The following is a 20,395-nucleotide window of genomic DNA, read 5'->3' on the forward strand; positions in this document are numbered from 1 at the left end:
CTCCCTCCTCCCATTTCAATGGCAGCCGTAGTAAGCAAGCAATATAAAAGCGGATGCTGACAGTTCTCCCACTTGCTGCAGAGTTTCTCTCCCAGTTGATATCAGGGTAGTTAAAGTCTCCCATTACTACCTATGGATTGTAATATATAAACTAACATGGATATGTTCAGATTATACTATCATAAATCAGAATAAAATGGTATTGAGTAATATTTCTTCTGGAACTTTTTCAAGCCGTAGTTGTCCTATATTTAACTGTAAATTATAATTTGCATGAATTCATTATTTTTGGGTTTTGCCATTGTGGAAAGTGAGGCCATTCGTATCTGAAATCAGATAATATATCTGTTCCACTGACATTCTTTTATGACACTGACTTTCTCTTTCAAACTTATTAGATCTAGATTCAAGCAACATTACTTAATATATTGCTTATGTAGATCAAGGCTAGATAGTCTTTCCATCACATTTAGTAACACAATTGCATTTAATACTTGGATGATTTTTTTAAGTTACTTGATGAAATGTGAAATATCCCTCCCTCCATTTCATGATTAAAGGGGGGGCGGGGAAATGCAGATTTTATTGCTAACTTTTGTTTGTTATTGTAATTTAAAATAAAAGTTTAACTTTCTCTCATTTTAATTTGACATTTTATGGAAAACTGTCCAATTAATAGCAGCATTGTAAAATGGTTTCATTCAGTCTAATTTGCTTTGTTCTTAAGCAACGGTTTATGAATAATATATTTGTTAGTTATATTAAAAGCTTTTAAAGATGAGCAAGATTTGGATCAAAAAGATTTCTTATTCAGATCCTTTTAAGTATTTTTCTCTTTATGTTTATTTTATTAATTTATAGTATGAAATACAAAAGCAAATAGTAGCACACAAAGAGGAGGGGAAGGGGAAAAGAGAAGTATAGGGGGGAAAAGAAAAAAAAAGGTGTTAACTTCTGTCTCCCTCTGTAGCAGTAGAATAAGGCATTAACATTGAACCTCAACTTTTTACTTATCCATAATAGTATAATTCATATTGTTTTAAGTATTAAGTACAGTTTGTCAAATTCCTGTTGCATGACTGATGATTTGCAGTTCTAATTTTATGTGATATAATTTTGTTTATATTAAAGGGGAAAAAGTAATCTCATGATAATAATTTCCTGGGCTGTTTGGCTACTGCACTGACAGAAGGACTAAATCCAGAATGAATGCTTCTGAAAAGTCAGAACATTTGGAAGAATACAGACAGAACCATACCATATAGGAATCATAGCTTAGTTTCCATAGCTGATAAAAACTCAATTTGCAGAATGAATAGAAACACTGAATCATGATTCAACAGAACTCTAACAAAATTATTTAAAGAAAATATATTGTTGCTCATTCTTGTTGATTTGCATTATGAGAACTGCTTATAACTTTCTGTCCTTTGCTATTCTAATTATTTTTTCTTTCATCTCTCCTTGATGCATTCTTTTGTATATATGTGCACAGCCTATAGAATACATTTACTATCTTGGCTCAGGATCTCGAGCATCTTCTAGAACTAGTTCTGCTCATGCAAGTCCCATGGTGAGCATCTTTTCACACTTCCCCTTTCTGTGTCATGATTTGTTTATTTATATCTCATCTTTATTTATAAAAAGGTGGTGAACACCTTCTTTCTCCTATTTTCCACATAACAACAACAACTGTGAGCTGGGCTGAGAGAGGGGGACCTTATTAAAGCCCTTCCCCTACATTACAGAACATTGAAGTATATGATTATTAAATGAATTCAGATTAAATTATAATGTATGACTGGCAGTCTTGGATAGTTAGGTGGCTAATACTAGAACTTGGGGTTCTTATTCTTAATTTCATAGGAGGTTTTATATATGATGTGATAATAAAAGATTAATAGATATCTTTGTTTCACTCAGGTTGGCCCCAAACACCTGGTATTTTCCAAATTGTTATCAAGAAATTAAGAGTCAGATATGATAATTCTACAATACTACATATGACTAGAAAGCATTTTAGTAATTAAATTAGTATAAAGTAGTAACTCTGTTCAGGATCAAAACAAATAGTCTTGCAACATAGAATGAACCTGTTCAGCCAGTTATGCTACCATTCAATGTTTTTCATTCCATTCTCCCTACTCTGGTTTCTTTCACCTGCACCTTCTTTGGTCCCTGAGCATGCTCAATCCTCACTGGGTTGTAATTAATGCTTTGGCATTTAGTTAGTTTGCTTTGTTTTAATTTTTCTCCAAAAGTATTGACATTCTTCCTCGCCTGTTAATATAGGTAGTCCTTGGGTTACAACTGTCATGGTGCATTGTAATCAAGCATCATGATGGTCATGACTAACTCAATTTTATGATCTTTTTTGTGATGGTCATTAAACACCACTGTCATTAAGCAAATCCATAATTTGTTATGTGCACGATTTTGATGAAAACCAAAGATAAAATGCCAATTTCCAGCAAACTATCATAAAACACAATCACATGCCAACGGAATGCTGCAGATGGTAAATATGTCCCAGTTGCTGAGTGCCCAAAGTGTGGTCGTGACCATAGGGGGCCGCCTGAGTGTCAGAACTTTGAATATGTTCATAAGTACTCTTCAGGTAGGGGATAAATATATGTAATCTTTTCTGGAAATATACCATTTGAGCACCCAAAGTAAATCACCCACTTGGGATGCAGTATTTATTGGGGCCTAACATCGCACTCGGGAAAGCTGTTGCAGCGGGACTTCCGGTTGACGTTGCGGCGAGAACAGATGGAAAATAGCAGACCTCTGCTGGGTTCCGTGAAATGCAGCTGGCAACTGCTTGTTGAGAGACCCTACGAGGTTAAGTCTCCCTGGAGGGGAGGTGAAGAAAGGAGAAGCACTTTGTTGATCGCGAAGAAATCACAATTTCCTCGCTGATCCAAAGAAAGCTCTCCTGAATGGCAGCAGGGATGATTGCCATTTTTGGTCAGTCACAAGTTGGGACAACTGGGACACTAAGATCTTGTGCTGGAGTGGTGTGTGGACAGAGTAGTGAAACTGTGTGAGAAAATTTCCAACTGTTACCTTAGAAAGTTACCTAAGTTAAAAGTTCTGAAAAATGATCTCCAAATGTTAAAAAGTGGCAATTGGATTTATGGAGAAAGATTAAAGACTTAAAACTAAAAAGGAATAAAAAAGAAAAAACCTAAAGGATGATTTAAAACATAGAAAGCCTGGAAACAATGTTGTGAAGTGACTATTAGGAGAAATTGTTTTTCTATATTCTATTTCTTACTCCCCTGACTGGATAACAATCAGCTGTTTCTGATTTTTACATTCTGTGGAATGCTGGAATTGGGAGCAGGGGAATCATCTACTGGAGAAAGAAGATTACTGCAAAGTTTAAAATTCAAAAGAAAGTGGTGAGAGAAGTAAACAACATCTGGAAAGCTACTTGACCTTGATTTTATCTCAGTAGGTGATTTGGATGCTGGGAAATATTTACTGAGCTTTTTGAAGATTCAGAAGGCAAATTAAATTAAATACCAAAACTCTATTAGAACTGTACACTGAAAAGTGGATTTGAAGGACTTTAAGGAACAAAAGAAGAAAAAATAAATAAGACTTTAAAACATGGACAATTGGGAAGGTGTAAATTGGAAACTATAAAAACTGAAAAGCACAAACTATTAGAAAATCTGGGGACTTGGAAGAATAATTTTGGGATTGACCAAATGTTATTTGAAGTGATTTTTTCTGGAGTTTTCAGATATTGGGATATTAGAGGTATAAAATGACCCAGCAGGAGACAATAAAGTTTTATGAAGAAATGCTAGAAATAGCGACAAAGAATTATAAGAAGTTGATGGGAATATTTAAAGATGTGAAAGATGTGAAAGTAGACGGCTCTCAACAAATGGTAGGAAAAGATGAATATAATATACAGAAGTGAGCTGAGAAATTAGAAGGAGTGGTGGAAGGGTCAAAGGAAAATAAAATACAAAAAGATAAAAATAAGTTAAAAGCAGATAAAAATACTGAAATGATAGCAATAATAAATACTAAAAATCACATAGACAATACCCTAAGAGCTTATAACAGAATAGAGAAGAAAAAACGGGAAGATCTTTCAAAAATCTGAAGATACAGAGGATCCTGGATTTGCGCACTTTCCGCCGTGCCCTCAAAACATTCTTATTTCAGCAGGCTGATCTGGCCTAACCTCCCTTTTAATTGCTTTTAAATTTGTTTTATAAATTGGGGTGTTTTAAATTTGTTTTGGACCAAAGTATTTAATGTATTTTAAAATGGTTTTTTAATGTTTGTACTATGTGTATTTTATCTTTTGGCTGTTCACCGCCCTGATTCCTTTGGGAGTAGGACGGTATATAAATTTAATAAATAAATAATTTAATAAATTAATAAAAAAATAATGAAAGGGTCATGGATGGATTTTCAAAAGATGCAGCAGAAGGAGATAAAGGGTAAGACAGAGGGAACAATTAGTCTGTGCAAAAATGCTAGAAAGATATATAGGATTCCAAGAGAGAAACATAAAAGAATCACTAAAATATCAATAAATGTTGAAATTCTAAAAAGACTGAGAGATGATGGATAGAGATATAATATTTTGCATTCTGTCATAACTGTCAGAGTTTCTTGCAAAAACAAATCCAGAAGCACACACAGATAAACTGATGCAGCAGGATTCATTAATTTCTTTATACACACAATAATACATGAAGTAAGTTTATAATACCAACAGCAGATTCATAGTTTCATTTCAGCTCAGATCAGCAGACAAGTTTACACACACTGGTTTCAGTTTCTCTTTACAGACTCAGAAGCTGCAGACTAAGACACGCCCTGGCTCCAGTCTGCCTCAGCTCCCAATTGGCTGACTTAGTTGCTATGCCTATTCATTGGCTGACCTTGTTACCATGCCTTCCGAGTCATGAATATTCTGACAGTAACAATAGAAATAAGTGATCCTTTCATGGATCACTGCCTTGTCGTGGCAAAGGGGCTTGCACAGCACAATGAAGCTATGAGCTATGCCGTGCAGGGCCACCCAAGACCATAGACCATAGCAGAGAGCTGTGACAAAACGTGATCCCCTGGAGAAGGAAATGGCAACCCACTCCAGTATCTTTGCCATGAAAACCCCATGGACAGTACCAAAAGGCAAAAAGATATAATGCTGGAAGATGAGCCCCTCAGGTCGGAAGGTGTCCAATATGCTACTGGGGAAGAGTAAAGGGCTAGTACTAGTAGCACCAGAAAGAGTGAAGCGACTGGGCCAAAACTGAAAGGACGCTCAGCTGTGGATGTATCTGGTGGTGAAAGGAAAGTGTGATGTGTAAAGATCTATACTTCATAGGAACCTGGAATTAAGATCCATGAATCAAGGCAAGCTGGACGTGGTCAAACAAGAGATGACAAGATTGAACATCCACATCTTAGGAATCAGCGAACTAAAATGGACAGAAATGGGTGAATTTAATTCAGATGACCATCAGACATACTACTGCAGGCAAGAATCTATCAGAAGAAATGGAGTAGCTGGCATAGTCAATAAAAATAGGAAAAGCAGTACTGGGATACAATCCCGAAAATGACAGAATGATCTCAGTTCGAATCCAAGGCAAACCATTCAACATCACAGTAGTCCAGGTCTATACCCCAACCACTGGTGCTGAAGAGGATGAAGTTGACTGGTTCTATGGAGCGTTACAACACCTTCTAGAATTAACACCAAAAAATGATGTCCTTATCATCATGGGGGATTGGAATGCTAAAGTAGGAAGTCAAAAGATAACCAGAATAATAGGCAAGTTTGGCCTTGGAGTACAAAATGAGGTAGGGCAGAAACTGGTAGAATTTTGTCGAGAATACAATGGTCATAGCAAACCATTTTCCAACAGCTCAATACATATCTCTACACATGGACATCACCAGATGATCAACACAGAAATCAGATTGACTATGTGCTCTGCAGCCAAAGATGGAGAAGCTCTATACAGTCAGTAAAAACAAGACCAGGAGCTGACTGTGGCTCAGATCATGAGCTTCTCGCTGCAAAATTTAGACTTAAATTGAAGAAAGTAGGAAAAAGCACTAGGCCACTCAGGTATGAACTAAATCATATCCCTGATGAATATACGGTAGAGGTGACAAATAGATTTAAGGAATTAAATCTGATAGACAGAGTGCCTGAAGAACTATGGACGGAGGTTTGCAACATTATACAAGAGGTAGCAATTAAAACCATCCCAAAGAAAAAGAAATGCAAGAAAGCAAAATGGCTGTCTGAGGAAGCCTTACAAATAGCTGAGGAAAGAAGGGAAGCGAAAGGCAAGGGAGAAAGAGAAAGAGGGGGACTTCTGGCTTTGTATTTTGCTAAAATACAAAGTCATGTTTAGATGGCTTATCCCCAAGGGGATGCTAATAATCTGGCAAGAAAAGAAATTTTGTACAGACTCTTTGGAAAAAGCACAAGAATTTTACGACCATTACATAAGTGGGGAGGATGAACAAGATAGCAGAGAGGAAGCAGAAAACAAAAGCCAGGAGGAACAGATATCAGAGGAAAAAATCGTGAAACAAGACTGGGGAGAACAGAGGGAAACAGAACAGCAGGAAAGAGAAGGAGCTAGAACAAGAGCACAAACTGAGACAAGAACAAGGAAAGGACCAACATTTGCATACAAATAACAGGATGGAAGACAAAATAAGGATGTTTTTAAACATCAATGTCATCAATTCACCTGCTAAACGAAAACAAACATTAATAAGACTCCAAAGAGAAAACATGGATATTATCTGTTTGCAGGAGGTCCACATTAAAGAAAAACACCATAATTTTTTAAAATACCCCAAATTAGCAAAATTGTATCTGGCATTGGCACAGAAAAAGAAAAGAGGGATAGCAGTATATATAAAAGATTGGTTAAATTCAAGAAAAATATTTACTGATAAAGAAGGTAAAATCTTGATGACAGAAATAACAAATCAAAAACAAATTCTTTTAGTGACAATCTATGCACCAAATACAAACCAGAATTTTTTTTACAATAAACTACTCAGGAAAATAAATGAATTAGATTGTGAAAATGTCTACGTTATAGGTGACTTCAATGTGGTGGTAGACAATAAAGGTGATTACAGGAGTACAAAGAAAAATAAACAGAAAAGACGAAAACTACCGGGTACGTTTTTTGAAATGGTGCAAGAATTAAACATAAGAGATGCATCGAGAAAGTTAAAACCAGGGAAAAAACAATATACGTTCTTTTCCCACCCCCATAGTTCATGATCTCGAATAGACATGGCATGGATGAATCCAGAACTGATTAATAATTTAGAGCATGGGTCCTCAAACTACGGCCCACGGGCCACATGCGGCCCACTGAGGCAATTAATCTGGCCTGCGGAGCACCACAAGGTTGCCCCGCCCACATCACCCCACCCACATCGCCCCACTCACCCTTCAGCAGAGCACAGGACTTGCCTTTGGAAGCCCTGCGGGCTGGAACCAAAAGGTAAACTCAACAATTTTAGCCTGCAGAATGCTTCTGGAGGTGAGTGTGGGTGTGCGAAAGGAAGTCAAAAAACAGGCAAAAATGGCCTGTTTATGGCCAAAAACGAGCTGTTTTGGCCTGCAGAATGCTTCTGGAGATTGGGGGGGGGGTGAAAGGAGGCAAAAAAAAAGGCAAAAACAACCCATTTTTAGCCACAAAACGAGCCATTTTGCCTGGTTTTAGCCTGGAGAATGCTTCTGGAGGTGGATGAGTGTGTGAAAGGAGGCTGAAAAATGGGCAAAAACGGCCTGTTTTTCACCTTCCCTGCCTCCAGAATATAGAGATAGACAGAGAGAGAGAGACAGACAGACAGAGAGAGAGAGATTTCTCAAGCTCCTTGGGGCTGAGGAGAATTGCTGCAAAACTGAGTTTCCTGAAGTGGACGACTAGACTCCTAAACGACTGGAAAAAACGATCTAATAAAAAGAAAAGACAACCAAAAGAGCAACATGCAAACAAAAGCAAATAAAACACTCCCAGGAGCAAATCAAATTAAAGTTTAATTTGTGTGCGTTGTTCAATGGACTGTTAAATTGGCCACACCCACCTAGTCACATGACCACCTAGCCATGCCCACCCAACCAATCTGTCCCCCCAACAGTCTGAAGGACCGTGAATTGGCCCCCTGTTTAAAAAGTTTGAGAACCCCTGATTTAGAGGATATAGAGATCTCGCCAAATACCTGGGCAGATCATAACCCATAAGTAAAATGGAAAGGTCAGAGAAAAAAAATGAGATGGGCCCTAAATCAGAGAATTGTAAAAGAAAAACCATACGTACAAACAATGGAAAAGGAATTGAATATTTTCTTCAAGGAGAACACAAAAGAGCAAACAATACTGCAGAACCTATGGGACACTACCAAGGCACACACACAGGGAATAACAATAGTTTATGTACCAAGGAGAAATAAGGAGGAAAAAAAACAACAAATGCTACTACAGGAGAAACTCAAAATATTGGAAACAGCACTGTAGAAAGAACAGCAGAATGACAGAATGAATTAAGAAAGAGACTTAACGAAGCATAAAATTAATTTAACACAACAAGAAGCAATGATATGGAATATAAAAATGACAAAACAAAATTATTTCAAAATAGCGAATAAACCTGGAAGATGGCTGACCCATAAATTGAAGAAGGAAAAAACAAGAAAGTTGATACAGCACCTACAGGAAGAACATAGGAATTTGCATCAGGAATAGAGGGGAAAAAAAATATTATCCATAATTACTTTCAAACGTTATACAGTCAAGAAAATATCTTAGAAGAAAATATTAAAAAGTACAAGAGAGTAACCTGCCTAACATATCAGAGAAAGCTAGTGAAATGTTAAATGATAAAATAACTTTAATAGAGATGGAGGCAATTAAGAAACAAAAAAACAATAAAACACCAGGACCAGATGGGATCCCCGTGGAAATATATAAAAAGTTTCAAGAATTATTGGACTATAGTATAATTATTATGTATAATGAAATATTAGAGCGAGCTACAATGCCAAACTCATGGACCGAGGTATTCATAACACTAATTCCGAAAGAAGATACAGATAATCAATTTATTAAAAATTATAGGCCAATCTCGCTGCTGAATGCCGACTATAAAATTTTTGCGATGATTATAGCGGAAAGACTAAAAAGAATACTAAATAAGATTATTCATTCGGACCAAAAGGGATTTTTACCCAAGAGACAAATAAGAAATAACACAAGAATCATAATGAATGTATTAGAGTACTATGAAGCCCACCCTTAAAAACAATTAGCACTAGTAATGGTGGACGTGCAAAAGGCTTTTGATAATTTAAATTGGCAATTTCTAATCACACAATTAACCACTATGAAATTCGGAGAAAAATTTATCAGAATGATCAAGGCAATATATTCAAATCAAACAGTGAAAATAATGGTACACGGGGTTAAAAATAAAAAAGAAGAGTACAAAACACAGACATTTGCAGATGACATGGCTTTCATAATAGAAGACCCCCTTGAAACAGGAGAAATATTAATTCAGGAAATAAAGAAATTTGGAAAGGTTGCTGGTTTAAAAATAAATAAAAACAAAATGAAGATAATAACCAAAAATCTCATACAAAGTCAAAATAAGAAATTAGGATATTAGAAATTCAAGTAGTGAAAAAAGTAAAATATCTCGGAATCTGGCTGACAGCAAAAAATTTTTCCATAAAAGAAGATACTCAAAACTATTACAACAAATTCAAAAGAACTTGGAGAATTGAGCGAAACTACAAATATCCCTGGTCAGAAGAATTGCGACCATAAAAATGAATATTTTACCAAAGATTCTATGTCTATTCCAGACTGTACCTATAAAATTAGGGGAAAAGTTTTTTAAAGAATTAAATAAAATAACTCCAAAATTTATTTGGCTGGGGAAAAAAGCTAGAATTACTCCTACAGGATTCCAGAACTAAAGGAGGCTTTGGTCTCCCAGACTGGGAGCTTTATTATCAGGCGGCAGCTGTAGCATGGTTTAAAGAATGGATAATTCTAAAAAATAGAAGAATATTAACAATAGAAGGATATGATTTACAGCGGGTATGGCACGCCTTTATTTGGGAGGGGAAAAATAAAACCCATAAATATTTTCAGAGACACCAGGTGAGAGATGCTTTATTAGAGATTTGGCTGAAAATTAAAAGAAATTTCTATACAAAAATTCCTAGATGGATATCAACCATGGAAGCAATGGTTTACCTTAATGTAAATTGATCCAAACAGGATAATAACTTATAAAGATTTATTAGATTGACAAAGGAAACTCACATCAAATCAGGATCTAAAAAAACAGGGATTTAAAATAGACTGATGGCCATACCTACAGATTCAAACAAGATATAAAAAAGATTCTGAACAATATGGGTTTCAAAATGAGCAACAAGAATTGGACAAAATATTAACAGGGACTGATGAAAAAATAATTACCAAAACATATAATTGCCTTAAATTCAAAATGGAAGAGGAAACTGAAAGAAACAATGATAATTTGGGCTAAAAATTTTGGGTATAATATTGAATTGAAGCATTGGGAATAATTATGGGGAAAAAATTATAAAATGACGATGTTGGCTGCATACAAGGAGAATATTTACAAAATGTTTTATAAATGGCATTTCCCATGGCAAGATTAGCAAAAATGTTTCCCAATAGACCACCAAACTGCTGGAAATGTAACCACCAACAAGGGACCTACTACCACATGTGGTGGACATGTCCCAAAGCCAGGGAATATTGGACAAGAATCAAAAAATGATTGGAGGAAATTATTGAAGAAAAATTTGATATGACTTCCTGTTTGCTGCTGGCTGCCGCCAGACGTTCCTTTGGGATCGTCAGCTTCCACTGCCTGTCAGAGCCGCCTTCACAACGGAACGGCGGCTCAAAAAAACTCCGTTTCCATGAGGAAACGGAGATAGAGCCGGCAGGGGTGGGTAGAACTCTCTGCAGAGTCCCAAAAGTTTTTCTTTTTCTTTTGGGACGGAGCGGATGAGATGCCCCATATCCCCAGCCGTTGCTCCGGGCTTTGGGAGACCTCTGCTAATGCAGAGCCAGGCGTCAAGAGCAAGCCTGTGAATCTAACAGATTACTCAAAGAAAATGTGAGCTGGATCTGTAATACTGAACCGCAAGTATTTTACTTATCTTTTAAAAAAAATTACTTAAGAGAAAAGAGGAAAGGAAAGGGGGGGAAAAAAGCCTTTTAAAATGGCGCTTGCAGCAGCTGGAGAAGAGGCAGAAAGGAAAAGTCCTTCCGTTTTCTATTATTACAATGTAGCGGAATAAATACCACTGGCTACATTTGTAGACAAAACTTCGCTCCTGTGTTTTTCTTTCTTTTTTGTTCCTGGAGACTTGATATTGTTGTTGACTGGAAAGAAGTCTTTTTTCTTGTTTTTTTTTTTTTCTTTTTAACAAAGCCTGCCTGGGCGGAAACATGGCACTGAAACTTACAAAATCAGATAAACAAGCAAGGGGGGGGGATTCCCCCACCAACAATTTAAAGGAACAAGTTTTAACTCTTCAGTCTCAGAAACCTGATTTTAATATAATAGAATTTCTCTTAGAGGAGATTGAAAGAAGGGATGAGATTGTGAATCAGCATCTTGAAAAATTTAAGCAGGAAATTAAAGAATTGGTAAAATCTAAGTTTGATTTTTTGGAGCGAAAAATTTTAAAAGTGGTTAATGGTTTTTCAGAATTTATGATACGGTTGGATACAAATACTAATTTACTAGAGTCTAAAATGGATGAAACTCAAGATAAATTGGACAATAGAATTCAAAAAATTGAAAATGATTTGATAAACACTCAGGATAATAGCTTAGAAGAAAAACCTAAAATGGATGCTGATCAAAAGTTTGGTAATGTAGAAAATCTGCAACAGAGGATTGAAAAAGAGGTTCTAATGGTACAATATAATTTTACAGAATATGCGATAAGACTGAGAGGTTTGCAGGAAAATAATAGAGATAATTTAAGGAAAATATCTTCTGAAATTCTAGCTGGGATTTTAAAGGTTCAACCTGAGGAAGTGTTTTGTAGGATCGACAGAGTTTTCAGAATAAATTCCTGGATTGCTAAGCAAAGGCAACTGCCTAGAGATGTGGTGATTTATTTTACGGACAAGGAAATTAGGAATAATATTGTGCAAAATTCCTTCAATTCTAATTTGCAATTGTATGGAAGAAAGATATGGATCTACAAGGAACTCCCACCCAAGATATTAACAGAAAGGAAGAAATTTGGTTTTCTGGTGTCTGAGTTAAAAAAGAGAAATATCTCATATAGGTGGAACGCCCCAGTTGGTATTATACTGAGACATCAAGGAGAAAGATATCAGTTAAATACTATTGAAAGAGCGGAAGAATTTTATCAAAATAGGTTGAACATGAATTTAACATCTTCAGGTATAATACAGGATAAGCAGAAGGAGCTGGAAATAAAGGGAAAATATCGAATTACAGAGACTGTACCAGATAAATTGCCTTTGGATTTATCGGATACCCCAGCTGGATTATCTACAAATTTGAGAGAAGTGCCATCTGATTTTAATGTGATGACTTATCAAGGCAAGGACAAGCATGGAAACCAATTAGCGGATATACAAGGGATAAAAAAGAAACATGAGACACAAAAACAAAATCAACACGACCAATCTACAAAGCAGAATGAAAACCGACCAGTTGACATACAATCTGTAGAAAGGAAACCAGGATGGAAGTCAAACCCACAAAAAGAAAACAAAAAAAGAAACAGGTTGTATAAAAATAGAAATTTCTAACTCAAGCAACAGTGAAGCCAGTGACTTTAAAATACAAATGATTATGTGAAAACATAGAGGAGGCGACATATTGGTCAATATCATCCTGAGGATAGTGGCAGATCTCTGCATTGCCGTAATTTTGGGACGTGGAAAGAGCCTCAAACTGATGGATTTGAATTATCCACTTTGAAATTTCTTTTTGTGTTGATAAATATATTATAATTATCTTGAATCATAAGGCAAGAGAATCATGATGGGGCATGCAGAAGATCCGGTTGTTACCCACTACGATGATGGAAATTAATAATCCTGATGAAACCCACAATTATTATTATATGGAATATAATTATAATGTCACTCGGGTGGTTGTTTTTACTTTTATACATATAAGAAGATATTTATTACTGATGGGGGCAGATATGATTGAAGATCTTGAATAAACTGTTGCATCAGCAAGCTATGTTACCCTATTATGGATGTTGGTTTTAACAATCCAGTGGAAAGACCTTAAAGAAGATATTATATGGACTATAAATTTAAAGTTATTGTCTTTTCTTTTTTTTATTTAGATATAATGGAATATATATATATATATATTTAAGTAGTGTGGGCAGTGAATTAAAGATATTAAGAATTGTTGTGTATGGTAAATTTGCAGGACAGTGGGTGAATAAGATAGCTACAGACTGATTAGTTTAAGAAAAGGGATTTTTAAGTGATATATTTAGGGGAGTGGAGGAAATGGATAGAGTGGAATAAATGTTAAATTAGATTTTATGGGGAGGCCGCTTTGAAATGTTATAGTAATATATATAGAAGATTAAATATTAAAGTAGGATTTATCGTATAGTTTTAAAGTGGAAGGTGGTTTTGAATTGTTGTAATAATATATAGATATAAAACACTATTATGTTAAATTAGAAGTTATTTTATAATAGTTATAGTATAATGTTTTTTTTCCTCTTCTTTTCTGAAATGTATGGATAAAGGGGGATGTTATAATATTTATAATATTTTTAGTAAGTAAAGGTCAGTATTTTAAGGAGGGAGTAAGTAATCTGTTATGAATTAGGGTTTTTTTGTTACGAAGAAGTCACAGGGGGGGATGGGTGGGGAGGGGGGTTAGGGAGGGAGAGGGGGAGGGGGGAAAAAAAGGGGGAAAAAAATTTGTATTTGAAAACTTTTTCAATTAAAAAAAAAAAATTTGATATGAAGCCAGAGTTATTTCTTTTGGGTATAATAAAAGGTAATATAAACAAAGAAATCAAATACATCGTGCTCCATATAATTACTGCAGCCAGAATTACATTCACCCAAAATTGGAAGCAAGAAAGCACTCCATCAAACGCAATGATTATAAAAAAGGTACTAGAATACGCAGAAATGGACAAATTAACAATGGAATTAAGGGAAAGAGAGGAAACAGTGTATTCTGAGACATGGAACAGATGGTATAATTGGCTTGAAAAGAAGTCTAAAATTAATGTATAGTGAATACATTAATGTATTCTATGTATACTATATATATGTATATATATATGTATACTAATGTATAGCAAAGATAATAAATGGGAAAAATTTATATTTTAGATTTTTAGAGTGTAGTAGACATGTAAATGTTGTATATATTATATAAATACATAACTATGAATTAAGAGTGTATATGTATAAAATAATAAAGCCTGTAGATAAGTTGAAATTAAGAAAAAATTCTGATAACAGAAAGCTCTAATAGTGTAATTGTGATTTTAAAGGTTAAAAATGTTGAATAAAAATTATTTTTTAAAAAAGAGAGAGGAAGATACACCCAATTAAATGCAGAATTCCAGAGAATAGTTAGAAGAGATAAGAATGCCTTCTTAAATGAACAGTGCAAAGAAATAGAAGAAAACAATACAATAGGGAGGACCAGAGATCTCTTCACGAAAATTGGAGGGATGAAGGGGACTTAACACAGGCAGAAGAGATTAAGAAGAGGTGGCAAAATTGCACAGAAGAACTATACAAGAACGAGCTCAACATCCTGATAACCACAATGGGGTGGTCACTGACCTCGAGCCAGACATCCTGGAATGCAAAGTCAAATGGGCCTTAGGAAGTCCATAACAAATCTAGTGGAGTAGACAGTATTCCAGCTGAGCTATTCAAAATCTTAAAAGACGATGCAGTAAAAGTGCTACACTCAATATGCCAGCAAATTTGGAAAACTCAACAGTGGCCACAGGATTGGAAAAGGTCAGTTTACATTCCAATTCCAAAGAAGGGCAATGCCAAAGAATGGTCAAACTACCGTATGATTGCACTCATTTCACATGCTAGCAAAGTTATGCTCAAAATCCTACAAGCTAGGCTCTAGCAGTATGTGGATCAAGAACTACCAGAAGTGCAGGCAGGATTTCGAAGAGGCAGAGGAGCTATAGATCAAATTGCCAACATACGCTGGATCATGGAGAAAGCCAGGGAGTTCCAGAAAAACATTTACTTCTGCTTCATTGACTATGCTAAAGCCTTTAATTGTGTGGATCACAACAAATTGTGGCAAGTTCTCAAAGAGATGGGAGTACCAGACCATCTTATTTGTCTCTTGATAAACCTGTATGTGGATCAAGAAGCAAGAGTGAGAACGACATGGACCCACTGATTGGTTCAAAATTGAGAAAGGAGTTTGGCAAGGCTGTAAACTGTCGCCCTGCCTATTTAACTTATATGCAGAGCACATCATGAGAAAGGCAGGGCTAGATGAATCACAAGTTGGAATTAAGATTGCCAGGAGAAATATCAACAACCTCAGATATGCAGATGATACCACTCTAAAGGCAGAAAGCGAAGAGGAACTAAAGAGCTGCTTGATGTGGGTGAAGGATGAGAGTGCAAAAGTTGGCTTGAAACTCAACATTAAGAAAACTAAGATCGTGGCATCGGCTCTCTCAATTCCTGGCAAATAGATGGGGAAGAAATGGAGGTAGTGACAGATTTTATTTTCCTAGGCTCCAAGATCATCGCAGATGGGGACTGCAGCCAAGAAATTAAAAGATGCTTACTCCTGGGGAGGAAAGCTATGGCAAATCTAGACAGCATACTAAAAAGCAGAGACATCACCCTGCCAACAAAAGCGCATATAGTCAAGGCTATGGTTTTCCAATGTATGTCTGTGAAAGTTGGACCATACGAAAGGCTGAGCGCCAAAGAATTGAATCCTTTGAACTATGGTGCTGGAGAAGATTCCTGCAAGTCCCTTGGACCGCAAGGCAATCAAACCGGTCAGTCCTAGAGGAGATCTACCCTGACTGCTCTTTAGAAGGCCAGATCTTGAAGATGAAACGCAATTATTTTGGCCACCTAATGAGAAGGAAGGACTCACTGGAGAAGAGCCAATGCTGGAAAAGATTTTTTTTCTTGTTTTGTTATCTTTTTTTTTTTATTGAAAAGTTTTACAAAAAAACAAGAATTTTCTTCCCCCCCATGTTCCCCCCACCCTTTCCCTCCCCTCATCCCACCCTCCCCCCCAGACTTCCCAGAGCAAAATATAAGGTATTTCATTTAACAATCATAAACTAGATTAACCTACTTATCCTCAGACTACTAACTCCCCCCCTGAAACCTTAACTCCACTATAGATAACATAATACTTCTAATACTTAACGTTCATTCATAAGCTATTTGATATTTTCTTGTCTGATACTTATTTTGAATATAATCAATCCATCTTCTCCATTCCGATACGTATCTTTCTTGTGTATAGTCCTTCAAGTACGCTGAGATTTTTGCCATTTCTGCTAGGTTCGTTGCTTTCAGTATCCACTCTTCAATAGTAGGCAAAAAGTCCTTCTTCCAATATTGCGCTACCAACAGCCTAGCTGCTGATATTAAATTCAAAATCAATTTAGTCTCTGATACTGTACAGTCCGTAGTTATACCCAATAGGAACAATTGAGGAGTAAATTTCAACCTTCTTTTCAGAATATTCTGCATCACCCACCAAATTTTTATCCAAAATGCCTTGATTTTCTTACAGGTCCACCATATATGATAATAGGTTGCATCATTAAATTCACATCTCCAACATTTAGCTTGCAAATTCGAGTACATACATGATACTTTTTAGAATCTAAGTGCCATCTATAAAACATTTTATAAAAATTCTCTCTCAAATTTTGTGCTTGCGTAAATTTAACATTTCTGACCCAAATCTTTTCCCACGTTTCCATCATCACTGGTTCCTGAAAGTTTTGTGCCCATTTTATCATACAATCCTTAACCAATTCCGTTTCTGAATCTATTTCCAATAATGCATTATACAACCTTTTAATATGCATCTGACTTTGATCTTTAATCTGTTTCACCATATTTTCATCATTTTGCATAACACCAAATTTTTGATCTTCCCTCCATCTAGCTTGAAGCTGACCATACTGAAACCAAGTAAAAATTATCCCTTCTTCTTTTAATTCATCTAAAGATTTCAGTTGCAAATTACCCCTTTCCAAAAAAAGAAGCTCTTTATAAGTAATCATCTCTGTTTTTTGCTCTATACTTATATTTTCTATTGCATGTCTGGGATTTGCCTATATGGGTATCTTATAATTTAGCTTATATTGGTACTTTTTCCAAACCCTCAACAACGCATTTCTAAGTATATGACCCTTAAACACTTTATCCACTTTTTTTTCATATAACAGATAAGCATGCCATCCATATAACAAATCATAACCTTCTATGTTTAACATTCTTTCTTCAGTTAAGTTAAACCAATCACTAATTTGTGATAAAGCAGCTGCTTCATAAAACAATCTTAAGTTAGGCGTTTTAAAACCTCCTCTCTCACATATATCCTGTATAATTTTCAGTTTCACTCTTGGTTTCTTCCCAGCCCAGATGAAAGTATTAACCCCTTTCTGCCATTCCATCAAATTTCCATCTTTCTTAAGCACTGGTATCATTTGAAACAAAAATAAAAACCTAGGTAGTACATTCATTTTTATTGCTGCTATCCTTCCCAGTAATGATAGTTGTAACTTTTTCCAATTTTCCATTTCTTTCTGTACTTTTTGCCAAAGAATTTCATAATTATTTTTAAACAATTTCGTGTTTGAGGCTGCAATATATACTCCTAGATACTTAACCTTTTTAACTACTTCAAACCCCATTATTTTCCCTAAGTCTTCTCTTTCAGTTATGGACATATTTTTAGTTATCATCTTGTCTTATGAAGATTTACTTTAAATCCAGATACTTTGCCATATTGAGCTACTATGTCCAACATATAGGGAGCCGCTTCTATAGGTTGAGATAAAGTAACAACCAGGTCATCTGCAAACGCTCTTAATCTATAATCCTGCTGTCTAATTACAATTCCTTTTATTTTATCAGAGTCACGTAACTTATTCAACAAAACTTCTAAAGTTAAAATAAACAACAATGGCGACAAGGGACAACCCTGCCTAGTACCTTTCTCAATTTTAAACACATCTGTTAAACCTCCATTAACTATTATTTGTGCTGTTTGTTCCTGATATATTGCTCTCATTGAATGTATAAAGTACTCCCCAAAATGCATTTTTTCTATTATCTTAAACAGGAATTGCCAGTTCAATCGATCAAATGCTTTCTCTGCATCCAAAAATACGAACGCTGGAAAATATTTTTTCCAGATATTCCAATAGGTTTATAATTTGTCTAACATTATATTTCATTTGCCTCCCTTTTATAAAGCCTGATTGATCATTATGAATTGTTTGTTGCATAACTGGCATTAGTCTATTCGCTAATATCTTAGCAAAAATTTTATAATCCGTGTTCAAAAGTGAAATTGGCCTAAAATTTTCAGTTTTAGTACAATTTTGATCTTCCTTCGGGATCAGTGAAACAAAAGCTGTTCGCCAAGAGGGTGGGACTCCTCCCCCTAATTGAATTTTACAAAATAGAACTCTACCATCAAGCTGTAAATTCTTATAATAAACAGCTGTTAATCCATCTGTTCCCGGAGCTTTCCCTATTTTTAATTGCTTAATTGCATCAGTAATCTCATCAGAAGTTATTGGTTGATTCAATCCTTCCCTCTGTTCCAACGTTAATTCAGGAATATTCCCTTCCTTTAAGTATCTATCTATATCTATACCTTGTATTGAGTCACTAGCATATAACTTTGTATAAAATTCTAAAAAAGGCTTTTTGATCATATTCTGTTAGTAAACTTGCTTACCTCTAAATTCTATCTTACCAATGACCTGTGATTTCTGTTTTTTCCTCAACATGTAGGCCAACCACCTACCTGGTTTATTGGCAATTACAAAATGTATTATATTTAGCATATTGTAAACTAGTTGCCACCTGATCATCCATTAACATACTAAATTGCCCTCGTAGTATATTTATTGTTTCTTTTACTTTCTTGTCTCCTGGATTAAATATAAGTAATTGTTCTTCCTTTTTTATTTCTTCCTCTATCTCTTTCCGCTTCTTTTGTTGTTTTAGTCTATGTTTATTATTCATGTGTATTAACATACCCCTCATATAAGCCTTACTAGCATCCCAGACCATTTCCATGGAAGTACCCTTATTCATATTAATTACAAAAAAATCTTTCATTTGTTTTTTAAGCTCTTTCACATTTTCTTCATATCTAAATAAATTTTCATTTAACCTCCAAGACCTCCTTTCTCCCCTCTCCTGTTCAAATTCCACCCAAACCGGACTGTGATCAATTAAAGTTCTTGGACATATCTTCGTCTTCTTCACCCTGGAAATAAAATCATTTGTGGTTAGTATAAAATCAATCCTGGAGAAGGATTGATGTCTATCAGAAAAAAAAGTAAAGTCTCTTTCCCCCACATTACATTCTCTCCAAATATCTCTCAGTTCTATATCTTCCATCATATCAAAAAAAGATTTAGGTAATTTTGCACGTGTTGAGATCTTTGATAAACTTTTTTTATCTTTCTGTGTGTCTATTACTCCATTCCAGTCACCCATTAATATAAAAGGTTTATAATCCCATTGTATTATTTTAGTATGTAGAAATTTATAAAACTTGTCTTGTTGCTGATTAGGGGCATATATTCCAATAAAAAGCATTTTTCCAGTCTGTGTTGATAATTCAATTGCAATATATCTTCCTTGATCATCTGCCTCAATTAGATTAGCTGATAGTCCTTTCCTTACATATATGACTAGCCCATTTTTCTTCTCTGGCACTGATACCACAAAATGTGTACCTAATCTTGAATTTATCAAATATTTTTGATCTAATAATCTAATATGTGTTTCTTGCAAGCAAATAACGTCATTGTTAAATTGTTTCAAGTAGTGAAATACTTTCTTTCTTTTTTGTGGTGAATTTAGGCCATTGACATTCCAAGTTAGGAATTTAGTTGCCATCTTTAGCCTTTCGAAGCGGTATGAGCATCAGCTGAAGCTCCTCCTCCACCTTACTCTTCGGCCTAGCCCCCCCCCACTGCTTCTGTTTTTTGAACTTCTTGAGATAAATCTTGAGATTGTTGCCTTTTTGATTGCTGTTCTTGAAGTTTATAAGTTGATCGGGTC

At 35.4% G+C, this 20,395-nt stretch overlaps 1 protein-coding gene across 33 annotated transcripts in view; it reads left to right on the top strand.

Moving 5' to 3' along the window:
• LRRFIP1 (LRR binding FLII interacting protein 1) overlaps positions 1–20,395 on the top strand; it is a 245,806-nt gene that overhangs the window by 62,962 nt on the left and 162,449 nt on the right. For 12 of the 33 annotated variants that reach the window (XM_060682373.2, XM_060682374.2, XM_034426193.3 and 9 more), the window contains exon 3: positions 1,496–1,573. The exons of the other annotated variants lie outside the window; for them this stretch is intronic. In XM_060682373.2, the coding sequence (XP_060538356.2) occupies positions 1,496–1,573 (78 nt within the window). The remainder of the gene's footprint in view (positions 1–1,495; positions 1,574–20,395) is intronic. 33 annotated transcript variants of the gene reach the window in all.

Source organism: Pantherophis guttatus, chromosome 1, assembly GCF_059756535.1.
Source record: "Pantherophis guttatus breed Tessera chromosome 1, ASM5975653v1, whole genome shotgun sequence".
In the NCBI taxonomy this organism is placed as follows: domain Eukaryota; kingdom Metazoa; phylum Chordata; class Lepidosauria; order Squamata; family Colubridae; genus Pantherophis; species Pantherophis guttatus.